Here is a 14,750-nt window from a genome sequence, read left to right as displayed (position 1 = left end):
ATCTTCCATGGCCAAGGACACATTGCTTCCAATAACTTATCTCCTTCTTTTCTCCTCAATGTAGTTTAAAAACATTCCCATTATATACAAAACTATGTTTCTCAGTGAGTTTCACAATCTAGTTCATTCATTTAACACAAAATTTTTAGTTAAGAATATAGTGCTTAGCAAAACAGACATGGTTTCTGACGTCATGGAGCTTAGAGTCCAGTTGGTGAAGTAATCAAACAAGTACACTCATAAATATCTCATATGTGGATAAGAGGTCTCCCTTACCAATAAAAGTGGGCAGAAGAAAGGTATGAGCTGGGTCCATCTTCTGCCCTCAGACATTGGTGCTCCTGGTTCTCAGGCCTTTAGTTTTGGATTGGGATTTATACGGTCAGCTCCCCAATTCTCAGGCCTTTGCACTTAGACTTAACAACGTTGGCTTCCATGATTCTCAGGCCTTTAGACTCAAACCGAATCACACCACTAGCTTTCCTGGCAGATCTTGAGACTTCTTGGCCTCCATGCTCCAGTGAGCCAATTTTTATACTTTTTAATAATTTTTTCCTATCTATCTACCTTAGAGCAAGATTGAACATCTTTTCCTATAGATGTAACAGCCATAAGATTTTACCTTTCTGTGAACTTTTCACATCTGTTACCTTATGTGAAAAAGATTTTCAAAATTAAAATAAATAAAAAGTGTTCTTTGATTAACTGTAAGTCAAATTTCCTTTGACTATGAAGAAGCAAAGATAATTTTCATGAAGTCATTAGCCAATTTGCAGAAGTTAATATTATTACTCATAAGAAATGTCATCACCCATTACTGAAACAGAACTAGTTGAGAATGGTACTTGATTTCTGTGGTCTTTTTTTTGCAAAAACCCATAACACCAGGATAACCATGAGAAAAACATCACATGAATCCAAATTGAGAGACATTCTACAAAATATCTGATCAGTACCCCACAAAACTGTCAAGATCATCAAAAACAAGGAAAGTCTGAGAAACTCTTACAGCTGGGAGGAGCCTAAGCAGACAAGACAACTAAAAACTGTAATGTGATAGCTTGGATGGGATTCTGGAACAGAAAAAAGGTAATATGGAAAAGCTAAGGAAATCTGAATAAAGTATGGAATTTATTTAATAAAAATGTATCAATATTGTTTCATTAGTGGTGACAAATGTACTTATCTAATGTAAGATGCTAATAGGGGAAATAAGATGCAGGTTATGTGAAAATACTCTGTACCATCTTTGCACCTTTTCTGTTAATCTAACACTAATTTACTTTATTTTATTAAATTTTTTATTGATTGATTTTAGAGAGACATACAGGGAGAGACAGAGACATCAATTTGTTGTTCCACTTACTTATTCATTCATCGATTGCTCCTTGTATGTGCAGTGACCAGGAATTGAATCTGCAACCTTGGTGTATGGAGATGACACTCTAACTAACTGAGCTACCTGGCCAGAGCCAATCTAACACTATTTTAAAATAGTCTATTTAAATATAAAAAGTAAAATTGATAAATGGATAGAGAAGTGGACAGATGGGTAACTGTGTGACAAAGCCAATATAGCAAAATATTACTGGTTAAATCTAGATTCTGGGTATATGTGCTCACTAAAATTTCTTCAACTTTGCTATATATTTGAAAAATTCATAATAAAATTGTGGGGAAAATATGTTCATGTAATTAAAACTAATCTTATTAATCTTTCCTTTTTTTTCTGTACTGTAATCTTTCCTTCTTTCTTCCTTTTTTATTTATTTACCAGCATGATGATGCACACAAAGCTCAAAAAAAAGTAAATTTTCACTGTTGCAATTCTCTTCTGGCCGTTATCACTATTCATTCTATCGCATGATTAATGCTGAAAATAATTTTATCATATGGAAGGGTGTTTAAAAATTATTCCCACTGTGAATCAAATCACTAGAAATGCCAAAGGTGGGCACAAGTGAGTGTGGGTTACTTGTGTTGTCCCCCAGCCCAGCTCCTGTCCTAGGAAAAGTCTGTGATGGAGGGAGGTCAAAGCCATGACGGCAGTTTGTCTGGACTCTCTGTGGGGTTGTGCGAGCCCAAAGGCCAGCAGCCGCAGGGGCAGCTTGGGGGTTGGCAGCCTCCTCAGTGGCTCCCCTGCCTTTGGGGCAGCAGCCGGGGCATCTGCTGGGGAAATCAGGCACTTCTGTCCCAGGCAGGCGCTGGCTGCCTCAGCCGCAGACAGAATCCTGGGGAGCTGGAGCAGAGCCAGAGGAGGGAAATGGTCATGCCACCTGGTATCAGAGGGAAGAGCCAGAGAAACACGACTTTATATCGGAATCCCAGTTTTATCCCCTCTCTGGGATAATCAGGGAACGTGAGTTAAAGCTTCAGCAGCACTTTTGTATTTTCTATGCAAACTGTTTGAGAACATCTGTGAAAAGCATTAATATTTTATTGCCTTCTATAACTCATTAGGCTCATTTTTAACAACTCTTCACCACCTTCCCAATTTGTATAATGATAAATTAGATGTGCCACCCAATTGTCAGCTGGGGCCTTCCTTCCCATCCCATATTTGGCTCAATTTCCATGGTTTTCTGAAGTTTTCAGGGTACTTAGGTTCTCTGCTGCCTGGGGCTTTACATGTCTGTATTAGTCTGTTTTGTAGCACAGGAGTTTGGACAGCAAATTCCACCTCCTACTGCACCGGCACTGGGAGAGAGGTACCTCTTCACTGAAGATTTTAGGGGAGCGATGGAGGGGGGTTTACCTGGCAATGCCAGTGACTTTAAATGAACAGGTGTGCTGGTTAGAAAGGCCCGAGTGTCAGAGCTGCTGTTACTGCACCCTGGCCTTGTTTCAAAGCATCGGTCAAAGCTACACATCTCAGTTACCAGCAAAAGGGCAGAAGTATTTATGAGTGTGGAGAGTGCTGCTTGCAGAATCCTAAGAGCCTACCAGGCATTGTGCTTCCTTCTTAGTAGTGGGAGACATGAAATGCAACAATCTGGCCTTTATTTTGGAGGGATATCCCAGTACAGCCCAGCCTCTACACCCCCAAAAATTCACTACTGCAAATTCACTGGTGTGGCAGAGGCTTGAATCTTTGTAGGTTTAACTTCCTCCCTCTGGAGCACAAGTGTCTTACCAAGGCCTTCAACATACTGGCGTTTCTTACTCACCTGGTGGGATTAATATGATATCGATATAGCAGACCTATTTGACGTGCTGTTTTCTCCAAGCTTCCAAGAGTCATCCTAGCAGTGTGAGAGCATCATCTCCTTGGGTCCTTGCCACGGTGAACTCCTATGTCATGGGAGAAGGCTCCCTTATCAATGAAATCTTCCTTACCCAATTTTTCATTCCCCCCACGCCCACTCCCCTTGACCACGCACACTCAAAATCTAAACTTTTCCAGCTTCTGCCAATATAGTTCATTCAAGGAATAGTCTCTTTTCTCCTTAGCAGGACTATCACTCATGTTGTGACTTAATTCTAGTTACTAGCTTGTGGTAGGAAGTGGGAGTGGTGGAGCGAGTTAAGATTCTTTGAGGGAAGGAGTATTGTCTTGCAAGGGAAAAATCTCTGTATCAACCTCAAGAGTAGGAAGTGTAAGCTTTTAACCTGGAGAGTGGGCCCCTTCTGCAGCCCAGAGGATTCAGAGGAAACCTGAGGAGTCAAGATTTACAAGAATATAGACCCATATGCCCTCATCCCATGTCGCAAGATCTCAATTCTTCCCAAATAAGGCCATGCCTTTGACATAGCTGACTTGCTAGGATTGAGAATTCTGCCTTCACTGGAGCTCTGCTACCTTATAATTTAAGTTCTGTGCCTCAGCCTCAGGATGTCTGGTCTCTTCAGTTGGTGATTAATCACTCAGCCTTTCTTGTCTCTCTCCAGTAAGAACTATCCCAGTCCACTGGCTTTAAATTGCTACTTTCCCTGAACCTCTGGATGGTCAGGATGCTGCACCCTGCAGCTCATTCTCTTCCGCTGGCATCCCATCCCAGTTTGCCACCGCTGAAATTTTTACAATTGCACTGCTACTTCCTCAGAAACTCTTCCTGCCACTAGCAAGGGGTTCTTGTTACAAGTCAGTCAGCAGGTGATCCAAATCCAAAATCTTATTTTGGAATCTGCTTCCTAAGACTACCCCACACTTGTTTCAATTGTTGGAGGTCAGGTTCATCCAAGCTCTCAGATTCTAGATTTGCCTGTAGAGATATTAGGGAGAGCTTTCAGGAGCTGCTCCTGTGAGGGGGTGAAGGAAGCAGGATCAGGTAGAGGGAGAAATTGAATTGTAGGGCAGGTGTAACAGAGGCCTCAGCTGACCCTACAGGTAGCTCTGAGGCTGAGATGGACGATCGGAGATGTCCTGAATTGAAGACTGGGGCTGCATCAAGGGGTTATTGTGCCTGGGAACAGGGCATAATTTTGAGTGAAGGTCTCAACTGTGAGCTGACACTACCAGCATCTGGTGAAAAAAGCACCATGGTCCTGAAGTGGGGATCTGGGTGGCATACTATGACATCTACTAAAGATAGGATGACCAGGGGCAACCAGGAGTGAGGGTAGCCCAGGACATGGGGATATCAGTGATAAAACTGGAACAGTCCCAAGCAAACCAGGAGATTTGGTTGCCCTAGAAGCCCTGACCTTAAAATACTAAAGGGAGCTGCAAATTTGTCAGCTATCATTTTCTTGATAACAATGAATATGTATTAGTAGAATATACATCAGTAGTTAAGAGGCTAGGCCATTGGATAAATAGTCAAGGAGTAGCTTAACTACAAAAGGCTATTAGAATATTTGTGACAATATTTGACTTGTAATCTTTAGTGGGTGAATCACGGAACAGGAGTAGTGACATCTCTTAGGGCAGGTCCCTGACACAAAAACAGAGTTCAAGTTCCTCAAGTAAGGCCACTAAAAGGAAATAAAAGATCATATCAGAAAAACTAGAAACAACACAGACATCAGGTCAGCTAGCAACAGCACCAGAATCACCTGGGGACCTTATTGCTAATGCAGAGCCCCACCAACAAAAATACTGATTTGGCACCTAGAGGGTGAGGATAGGGGACCATAGGGACCTGCCTTTTTAACAGGCTTCCTAGGGGCTTCTGATGCAAGTGACAGTAGATCACAATCTAAGAGACATTGTACTGTCTCCACCATCCATTTCTCTTAGCCGATCATGTTTTTAAGTTTCAAGTTGCCAGGTAAAATGCAGGACACTCAGTTAAATTTGCATTTCATATAAACAATACTTTTTAGTATAAATATGTGTCATGGGAACATATAATAAAATAATATATAACATCAATATAATGTTATAATAAAATAGTATATATGAATAATATTACAAATCATGATTAAATTAAAATGTATAAAATATTATGTAATATTATAACAAAATATAAATTATTAATAGCAGGAAATTATTCATTATTTATCTGAAATTCAAATTTAAGTGGGCATCCTGCATTTTTATTTGCTAAATCTGCCAACTCTGCTTTCAGGGGAATTTTTAAACACACAAAAGTAGAAACAATAGTAGAATAAACCCACATGTAACCATTCCTCTGCTTGGACAATTATCAAAATTTTGCCCCAATTATTATTTTTTAAATTTTCGTGACTACCAGTATGTTCCATAATGTGGGAGATACAGAAATAATTATGTCCTTAAGTATTTTATCATCAAGTTGGGGAAACATGCTAAACATTCAAGAAATATGTGCTGAAATGTATAATGCTGACTATAAATTCTACTGGAGTTCAGGGAAGGAAGCATCAGTGTTGAATGGAGTTGATGAAGTGAGCTTGGAGTTGAGATTGTGTTAGGCCTGGAAAAATCTCTATTAGTTGAGCAGGCTTTCTGAGTAACCAGCATGAGTAAGTTAAATTCACTGGGTTTTATAGAAGTCTCTCTCCATTTGAAAGCACTCACTTCCCTATGCTTCACTCTTTAATCATCAGGGCCCACAGCAGCTGTCTCCCATCCAGCTAATATACATCAAGCAGTACTGCAAATTACATCATCAGGACCGATTAGCTCTTGAATGTGTCAGCACAATGGCTGTTCAATCTTCTCTGGGTGACTCGTTAATTAACCTCTGCAATATGCTGTCTTTGACATCATTGAGGAGTTCAATTTTTCCTTGATTGAAAGTAGCCCTGGGGAGAATGCTAAATTGATAAGAGAAACAAAATTCTATTCCATTGGCCAGCTTTATGCTAATGCTTATGAAATGCCATGGCTACTTGAGCCTATTGGTACATGTCAAATAATTAGGAAAAATACAGGATGATGCTATGGCTAATCTCTTAAATTACATTTGAAATGGTCTATTTTTCTACGCAAGTGACAATAGAAAAATGTGGGGTTTTATACATTTAATAAGTTTTTACTTTCTAATTTCTCTCAACTTTAAATGCAACTAATTCAAATACTAAGGATGAAAATTTGAAAAAATGTTTTATTGAAATATAATATAGCTACAGATCAAAAAACATTAAATGTCTTCAGAAGTCCCTTTCATGCTCCCTATTCTCAGTCACCATCCCCAACTAAAGGGTAACCACTGTCCTGACTTCTAAGACCATAGAATAGTTTTGCCTGGTTTTGTATTTTATGGAAATAGAATCATACAATACATACTCTCTCATATGTCAGGCTTCTTTTGCTCAACATTACATTTGTGAGATTCAAGGAATACTGATTTTAAATGACTTTTGTTATTAAATAAATAATATGTACTCAACATTTAAAAATTAGGAGACTGAGCTATCCAGCCAGGGTTTTGAAATCCCAAGCTGGGGAGCCCTCCAGTGTTCATGGTTTCAGGAGTCCCTTTGCCCATCTCTAAGAAATTGTTTGGGGAATCTGGAATCTATCCTGATAGAGATGTCAGGGAATAAGATCCTACCAAACTCTTCTAGATGCTTCTGCAGTCTGGAAATTCTGTTCCACATCTCACCTTAGGCTGTTCCACATTTCCCCTTAGGTTTCAGCTGCAACAGACTCCTTTATGTTTTGAGCTCAGATCAAAAGCAGCATCCCTAGACTCCAAGGAGTCCTGCCTTCCTTGCAAAAGATGACTTCAGGGGTAGTCTGCTCTGCTCACCACCAACCCTTCCCCTCGGCCCTGAGTGTGGCCCTCCCCAAGGATGGCAGTAAGCATGGAATCCACAGGTCCCTTTTTTCTAGCACTCATAGCGCTCTGCCCCTGAGAGATATGAGAGTCATTCCAAAATCTTCTCAGGCTCTGAGTACACCCAATAGTGATTTTCTTCTTGGGTTCCACCCTGGAACGGATGCATGCAGTCAGGAAAATGTCACCCAACCTGTCTCTCAGTCAACAGGTCAGCTGGAAGCACTGCCCTACAGGGTGTCCTCCTGGGTGTTGTTACTCCAAGAGAGCCTCCCCCTACTAGAAAGGGTGTCTTCTCTCCATTAAATCTTGAACTTTACAGACTCAACTGTTCATTGCAGTAGACTCTGGGCAATGCTGTACTTTACCAAGGGCTCTGTTTTTTAGCTTCTTCAGTAGCCAGGGATGTAATTAAATGCCATCGTTGTAAAGACACACATTTTCCATTCCAGCTGCTTGAAGTTCCTTCTCTGCTAAATGGTTTAGCAATTATCTCTTTGGCCACCACCTACCACCCCTGGAATGGTGCGCCACAGTGACTTGTACTCCTGCCATAAATTAGGAAGAAGTCTTGCAATCTTGAGTAATGTCATGATGTAGCTTACTTACTTACTTAGGGAGTGGATTGTGGCTATCTTTTCTCATTTTAAATTAGAACTACTGGGAACAGCACCATCAAGGTGGCCATAATTTACCAAAATGCCAGCTTTTCAAAATTCTTAAATGTATAACATTTCAGGGTGTAGACAAGAGCAGGAGGAGAACCTCACATTCACACAAGGGCTCGAATTTATCTCCAAGTGAGGCTGTAGAGTCCCGATGCATGTGTTAGATCATTTATCAAGAGTAAATTAACATTTAAAATATGTCAGAATGTAATCCTGCTTTTGGTATTGCTTTATTTACTTCTTCATTTAATGGATCAGGAACACCCCCCCCCAAAAAAAATGGTCCGAATCAATCCTAACCTGGGGGGGAGGGGCGCGGAATGAAAGGGTGACCCCGAGCTCCGAGTTTAGGCAGCAGAAATTTCAAGGCCAGCTCCCCAGGTCTTGGAGATCTGTGCTCTGCATTCCCACGGAGATCCGCGGGGTACGGGCGGGCGGGTGGAGGGGTGAGGTCGCTGCGGGACTCCAACGAGCGCAGCGCAACCCGCTGCCACGTGGGAGGGAGCGTGGGGCGGGGCCGCGGGGTGGGCGTGGCCTCGTCGGGCTGAGGCGGAGCTGAGGGCGGGGGCGGGGCCGAGGGCAGCGCCGAGGAAGGGCCTGGGCGGAGAAACGCGGCTTGCTCCCGCCCCGGGGGCGGAGTCGGCGTCCGGCCCCGCCGGAACTTCAGAGGCGACTTGCCTCCGGGCGCCGGAAGGGCGGGACCTGCGCGCTCTGGAGACCCGAGCCTGAGGGCCCGGGTGCGCATGCGGTCGCGGGCGCGGCGGGAGGGGCTCCGAGCGAGTCCGCCTTTCGTTTCCGTTCGCCTTCCTTTCCTCAGCCTCATCCAGAAAACCGGGAAGTGCAGGAGCAAACCGCGGGACAGACCCACCCCCTGCGCCTCACCAGCGTACGGCCACGAGGGCGCCGATTCCTCTTTGGGGCCCGCCCCTTCGAGCGGGTTCAGATTACGCCTGTCTGGACCTATCTCACCAAAGTGAGAAGTTGGTGTTTAACTTTCGGGGGAGGAGACACACTCCCGTGGGGCTGAAGAGGTTCCAGGGGGAGGGCCGTAAGGAACTCATGGGTCCTCACACGGGGATAGCCTTGTAACTCAAGCCCATGGCGTGCACTGTGACCGGCCCCGGACCCCTGGCTCACCCCTCGCAGAGTTCTGGGGGCCCCCCAACAGCTTGGGGCCATGCCAGTTTCACCCGCTTTAACCGCCTGGCGTCTCGGTTTTGTGTCTCTTATCTAGAGTGCCCACTCACTGATGTGAGACTTTCAGGGTCGGCTGGGAGCCACAGCCCAGCCTCCCGATGCAGTCTGAATCCAGCCGGTGTGAAGAGGAGACCCCTTCCCTCTTGTGGGGTTTGGATCCTGTGTTTCTAGCCTTTGCAAAACTCTACGTCAGGGATATCTTGGACTTGAAGGAGTCCTGCCAGGTGCCAGGTACGTAACTGGTCGCCCGGTGGCTGCCCTGTGCTGTATCTGCACCCCACCAAACCACAGAAATCGGGGGCTTAGGGGCTTTCAGAAAAGCCTTCCCTCCTGCAGGCTTTGAAAACGACCTAGCCTGGATCCTCAATTCAGTTCATTCCTGTGCAAGTTAAAAAACATCTAAATCTTTTTTTAAATAGATGCTTGGAGGAGTAACCTTTGGACTGATGATTTTTTTTTAATGGGGTTTGAGGTCTTTCATATTTAAAAATGCTCAGTTGTTTTTCCTGGGCCTGCTCTTGGTGGCAAGCTCACTGGACCAGGCATCCCTAGGCCTTGCACCGTTTCCTAACGTGCCACTTACCTGGCCTGGATGTGACTCACCTATATTTAACCTGATTTTCTTGTGGGGTTTTGTTTTGTTTTGAATTCATATCAAATTTTGGATTTATATCAAAATATATAAACTTCCCGAGAGGAAGGACATCATCTGCCTTGTTCACATATATAATCCCAGTGCTTAGAACAGTGCGTGACATGTAATGGGCCATCAAGAAATAGTAACTGGAGCAACAAAGCATTATAAGTGTAGAGTTAAAGAAATCACTCTTTAAAAAAATTTTATTAGAGAGGGAGTCACTTAAGATAGGCTCTTTATACCTAAAAATATAACAAATATAGTGCGAAGTAGATTTAAATAATTCACATAGCTGTGGATGGATCTTCACTTGTTTACTCTGCTATATGAGAAGCTTGGTTAAACTCTGCTATTTTGAACGAATAGCAAGCTGTGAGTTAGAAGTGGTCAAGAATCTCAAGTATGCAGTTTTAATGACATGATTTTCTGTTTCTAGTTCAGTGTACAAATACATTTGAATGACCTTTTTCTAGAGCTTTTTGTACAGATTTTTCACCACACCTTTATTTCCTAATTATTGTTGGAAATATTCTGTTTTTTTCCTTGTGGGGGCCATCCTCCCCCACATTTGTCTATTTTCCAGAACATTCTGGTATTCTAAATAGCTCATCTCCTCTGGAAGAAATTCATTCACACCAAATGTCAGTCTTGCTTAAAGGTCTTCTGTAGGTGCTCAAGGAAGTATTGTCACTGAAAGAGACCGGGTCAGAGCCCTGTCCTGTAGTGTGTGGGTTCTTGACTTAGTGTAGGAAAGATTTCACAAAACAAGTTCAAGTGGTCTTGAGAATACATTTGTTAAAGCTGGGGATAGTGAAATAAGGAAGGGTCTAGGATAAGAGAAGCACCAGGAGAGAGCCTAGGTGGGGCTGCTTTGGCTCTTTAGAAACGTTATAGTGGAAAGAAGGGAGCCAAGGCAGGGCAGCTGTTACTGGAAGTAAGAGAAAAGGAGACCTTGGAGACAGGTTCAGGGGTTTAGCTCAGGATGAGCTGCCTCTGCCCGCTGTTCCCCTGGTTGCAAGTCTCCTGTGGACCCTTAGAAGTTAGGAAAAAAGTTGACGCCCAAGCTTGGAAGTGCTCCAGAAAGAGTCCAGGCTGGGTATTTTGTCTAGAGGCTTTTTGTTTCTTTCCGTGGGAATCTTAGGGGAGGTCTCAGGAGGGTTTCTGCAGAATATCAGCTTTCCAAGTGTGGGGTAGACATGTTTTTTAATATGTTGATGTACCAAAATGAGTGCATAGAGAAGGACCAGGTCATTTTCTGGCCAGCTTTGCCCCTATCTTACATTTGTTTGACTTGTCAATGTAAGAAACGTCCAGACCTGTAAGAATTTTTATGAATTGATTTGAGCCAAACTGATGACAGTGGTGGGAAGCAAAATCTCAACAGATTGAAAAAATGCTCCAGAGAATGGCAGTTATGCACCTTATTTTATACATTACAGTCAAAGGAGGAGGCATAAGGGGGTTACATGAAATTCATTGGTGACAGGCTAGGGTGGAGAAAGCAAGGGGGGTGCATCTCTGGGATTCGATAACAAGTAAAATGAATAGATACATGCGGCTTTTACTTTTGTGCGTATGGGATAGTTAACAGTCAATAATTAACATGATAACAACAATGAGGGGATTAATGTCTTTGCTCTGTGCTTTGAGGAATCCAGAAGAGAAATTACTTTGGTTTTCCAAAAGCATGTTATCATAGATGCAAAAAAAAGAAAAGACAGGCTCAGTTTAGGTGAAGATTGACCTTTGTTAGGGGAAAATACTATCTGCCTTGATCTGCTTTTAGTTTAGAAAATTTCATTTTCAGACCATCTGCTGTGGTTTCTGAGTTTTGTAAGGCCTCTATGCTGGCCTCCTCTGAGCTTTTCAGGGTTAGTATGTGGCCCCTTTTTCATCCACAGACTCTAATTTTTTTATTTTTTTATTCCCCTGACTTCATCCCTCCTTGGGTTTGACTGGCACTAATGGACTAAATGGGTCTCTGTTATCTCTCTCCCTGACCAGGGTGATTTAAGCGGTTAGAGAAGAAAGGTATAAACCATTTACTCTCTAGTGTCCTTGGTTAGGGAAGAGAAGGACTTGGAATTTACTAGCTGTCTGTAAATTGCTTGACTTGTTTGGCCCTATTTTTCTAACCATCTGTTTCATTTTCCTTTTTCCCACTTGTCAAAAATTCTAACACTTAACTGTTTTGCCTCAGTATCAGGGGCATGACGGACCAGCTTAACTCTTCTTGTGGGTGAAGGACTTTATGATGGATTAACAACAAACCAAGGAAAACTGGTCCCAGTGATCTTTGCTATATCACTGGTGATACTATTTCGGATGTGGTTTTTAAAATGAAACCTCATGGTTAAAGCAGACATCAACCTTCATCTCAGATAGTGATCTTTAGATTATACTGTAGGGTTTTAGGGTGGGGAAATGCCACTAGTCTAGGTTTTTGTTTTTGTTGTTGTTTGGTTTGCCATAAAGAAAAAAACTCCTATTTTGATTGCATAAAATTTAGAAATGTTTAAACAGCAAAGAATATCTTAAAAGTTAACCAAAGAATGATAAAACAGGAAACAGAATTTGGTTGTCCTTAGTTCCTGAGTTTATGCTAGTGAGATGCCTCAGGCTCGGCCCCTAGTTTCAGGATTGGTGTTAGTGCCTGAGACACCAGGTGATTTGAGGGTTGTTGTTTTTTAATTTTTTTTTTTTTAATCCTCACCCAAGGATTTTTTTTCCATTGCTTTGCAGAGGGAGTGGAAGGGAAAGAGAGAGAAACATCACTGAGGGAGAGACAGAGAGAGAGAGAGAGGGAGACAGTGATAGGTTGCATCCCACACTCGGGGACCGAGGCACGTGCCCTTGACTGGAATCGAACCCAAGACTCTTCAGTTCCCAGGTCGACTCTCTAACCACTGAGCCAAACCGGCTAGGGCGAGGGTTGGGTTTTGAGCCAACTTCAGCCTGACTCCTTGGGAGGGGAGGGGGACTGGAGATTGAATTATCATGTGGCCAGTGATTCAGTCAACCATGTCTATGTAATGAAACCCTAATGAAAACTGGCCACTGAGGCTTGGGTGAGCTTTCCTGGTTGGTAAGCATACATCAACATGTCCTGAGGACATGGAAGCTTTGCGCTTGCTTTGCGCTTGGACTCTGCCAGACCTTGTCCTATGCATCTCTTTATTTGCCTATTCCAGATTTATACCCTTTATCATAAAATCATAGTTGTAAGTATAGCACCTTCCTGAGTATAGCACCTATGTGCCATTCTAACAAATTATCAAACCTAATGGAGTCATGGGAATTCCTCAGTTTGTAGCCAGTTGGTCAGATGTGTGGGTAACCAGAGGACCCTCAAATTTGGGACTGGTGAATGAAGTGAGATCAGCCTGTGGGAGACTGTGCCCTTAACCTGTGAAATTTGACCTTACACTGGATAGCTTCAGAATTGTCTTGCAAAATGGTTGCAAAATGTGGATTCCCCTAAATTAACCTGTGAATTTAGGGTTAAACTAAAAAATATATAAAGTTTGACTGTGGTGGTGATGGTGTTTAGGTTTGGGGGCTCTTTTGTTTTGTCTTTTTTTTTTTTTAATATATCTTTATTGATTTCAGAGAGAGGAAAGGAGAGGGAGAGAGAGAGATAGAAACATCAATGATGAGAGAGTCATTGATCGAGCCCACAACCCAGGCATGTGCCCTGACGGGGAATTGAACCCTGATCACCTGGATCCTAGGTCGATGCTCAACCGCTGAGCCACGCCCAGCCAGGCTGTTTTGTCTTTTTGTTTACAGCTCATAGCATACAGAAATGGTCTTTTATTCCAAATGTCAAACTTTAATGATAGGATAAATAGTGAATCACTTATTTAAATAAAAATACAGTACTTATATTGTCTAATTCTGGAGGGTCCAATGAAATGGAAATAATGTATTCATAATAACTAATATATATTTTAAAAATATTTTCTTAGGCATTTTAATGCTATCGAACTTTGTTAAGAGCAATTGTAGCATCAATTAATTAACCACAGTTAGACTAAAAACACATAAGTTGAAAGTACTTTTAAGAGAGAAAACACAGCCCTGGCACAGTTTGATCCCTAGTCAGGGCACATACCCAGATTGGGGTTTCATCCTCCGTTGGGGCATTTGCAGGAGGCAATTTATTGATGTTTCACCCTCACACTGATGTTTCTTTCTTTCACTCTCTAAAAACTCGATAAAAAGCATGTCCTCGGGTGAATATTATAAATAAATAAATAAATAAATAATAAATAAAAATAAGAGAAAACACAGGCAAATGTTTTGCTGTGACTGGCTGTTCAGGGGTCAGCTGCTGTGCAAACTAAATCAGACCTCCCTTTTACCCTGGGATTTGGAACTCTCCCAGCATGACCATCCTTTGGGGGGATATGTTTGGGCCTCTGTGGGCTGCCTGTGGAACAAAAGGCAGCAGGAGCAAAGAGGTCACTTGAGAAAGGCTGCAACTTTAACTCAACATTAGCCAGTATCTGCTGTGTTTACTTTCTTTTCTTAGCTCTCTCCTAGCTTTCTCTCTGTCAACAGGGTTGCCATCCAATTTTCTTGAGCTCTTTTCCCATAGAGGGGAATCTTGTGTTCCTGGCTGGGTAGCTCAGTTGGGTAGGGCATTGTCGTGATACACCAAGTTTCCATGTTCGATCCCCGGTCAGGGCACATACAAGAAGCAACCAGTGAATGCATAAATAAGTGGGACAATAAGTCGACATTTCTTTCTCCCCCTTTCTCTCCCCTTCTCTCTAAAATCAATAAAAATTAAAAATGTAAAAAGAGAGAGGGAGAGGATCTTGTGTTGACAGAAGGAAATGCTTCTCCAGATCTTTTTTCATGTCTTCGGACATCTTGTAGGGGTTGCAACTCTGCTATGTATAGTTCATGTTTCTATACCCTTTGGGAAATTTCTTTATTTCTATGTAGTGTATTTCCTCCCCAGTTGATTTTCTCTGTTTCTATTCAACCCACCTGTTACTTTCTTCTGAATTTGTTCTCCATTGTTCTGTGATGCTTTTAAAACGTTTTTCTGTCAGTCAGTTGGGATTGGAAGGGTTTTTTACATCTTTGAGTGAC

At 42.4% G+C, this 14,750-nt stretch overlaps 1 protein-coding gene across 4 annotated transcripts in view; it reads left to right on the top strand.

Annotated features, from left to right (window-relative positions):
• The first annotated feature begins 8,589 nt into the window (after positions 1-8,589).
• The window catches only part of STN1 (STN1 subunit of CST complex), a 42,954-nt gene continuing 36,793 nt past the window's right edge, over positions 8,590-14,750 (top strand). For 3 of the 4 annotated variants that reach the window (XM_016219896.2, XM_016219897.2, XM_016219895.2), the window contains exons 1-2: positions 8,590-8,786; positions 9,048-9,241. In XM_016219896.2, coding sequence (XP_016075382.2) covers positions 9,109-9,241 — 133 coding nt within the window. In that variant the 5' untranslated portion in view covers positions 8,590-8,786; positions 9,048-9,108. The remainder of the gene's footprint in view (positions 8,787-9,047; positions 9,242-14,750) is intronic. The other variant, XM_016219898.2, reaches the window with a different exon arrangement.

The sequence above is a fragment of the Miniopterus natalensis genome, chromosome 14, assembly GCF_054644295.1.
Source record: "Miniopterus natalensis isolate mMinNat1 chromosome 14, mMinNat1.hap1, whole genome shotgun sequence".
Taxonomy (NCBI): domain Eukaryota; kingdom Metazoa; phylum Chordata; class Mammalia; order Chiroptera; family Miniopteridae; genus Miniopterus; species Miniopterus natalensis.
Note: the sequence above shows the minus strand (reverse complement) of the source record. Positions and strands in the feature narration are given on the sequence as shown.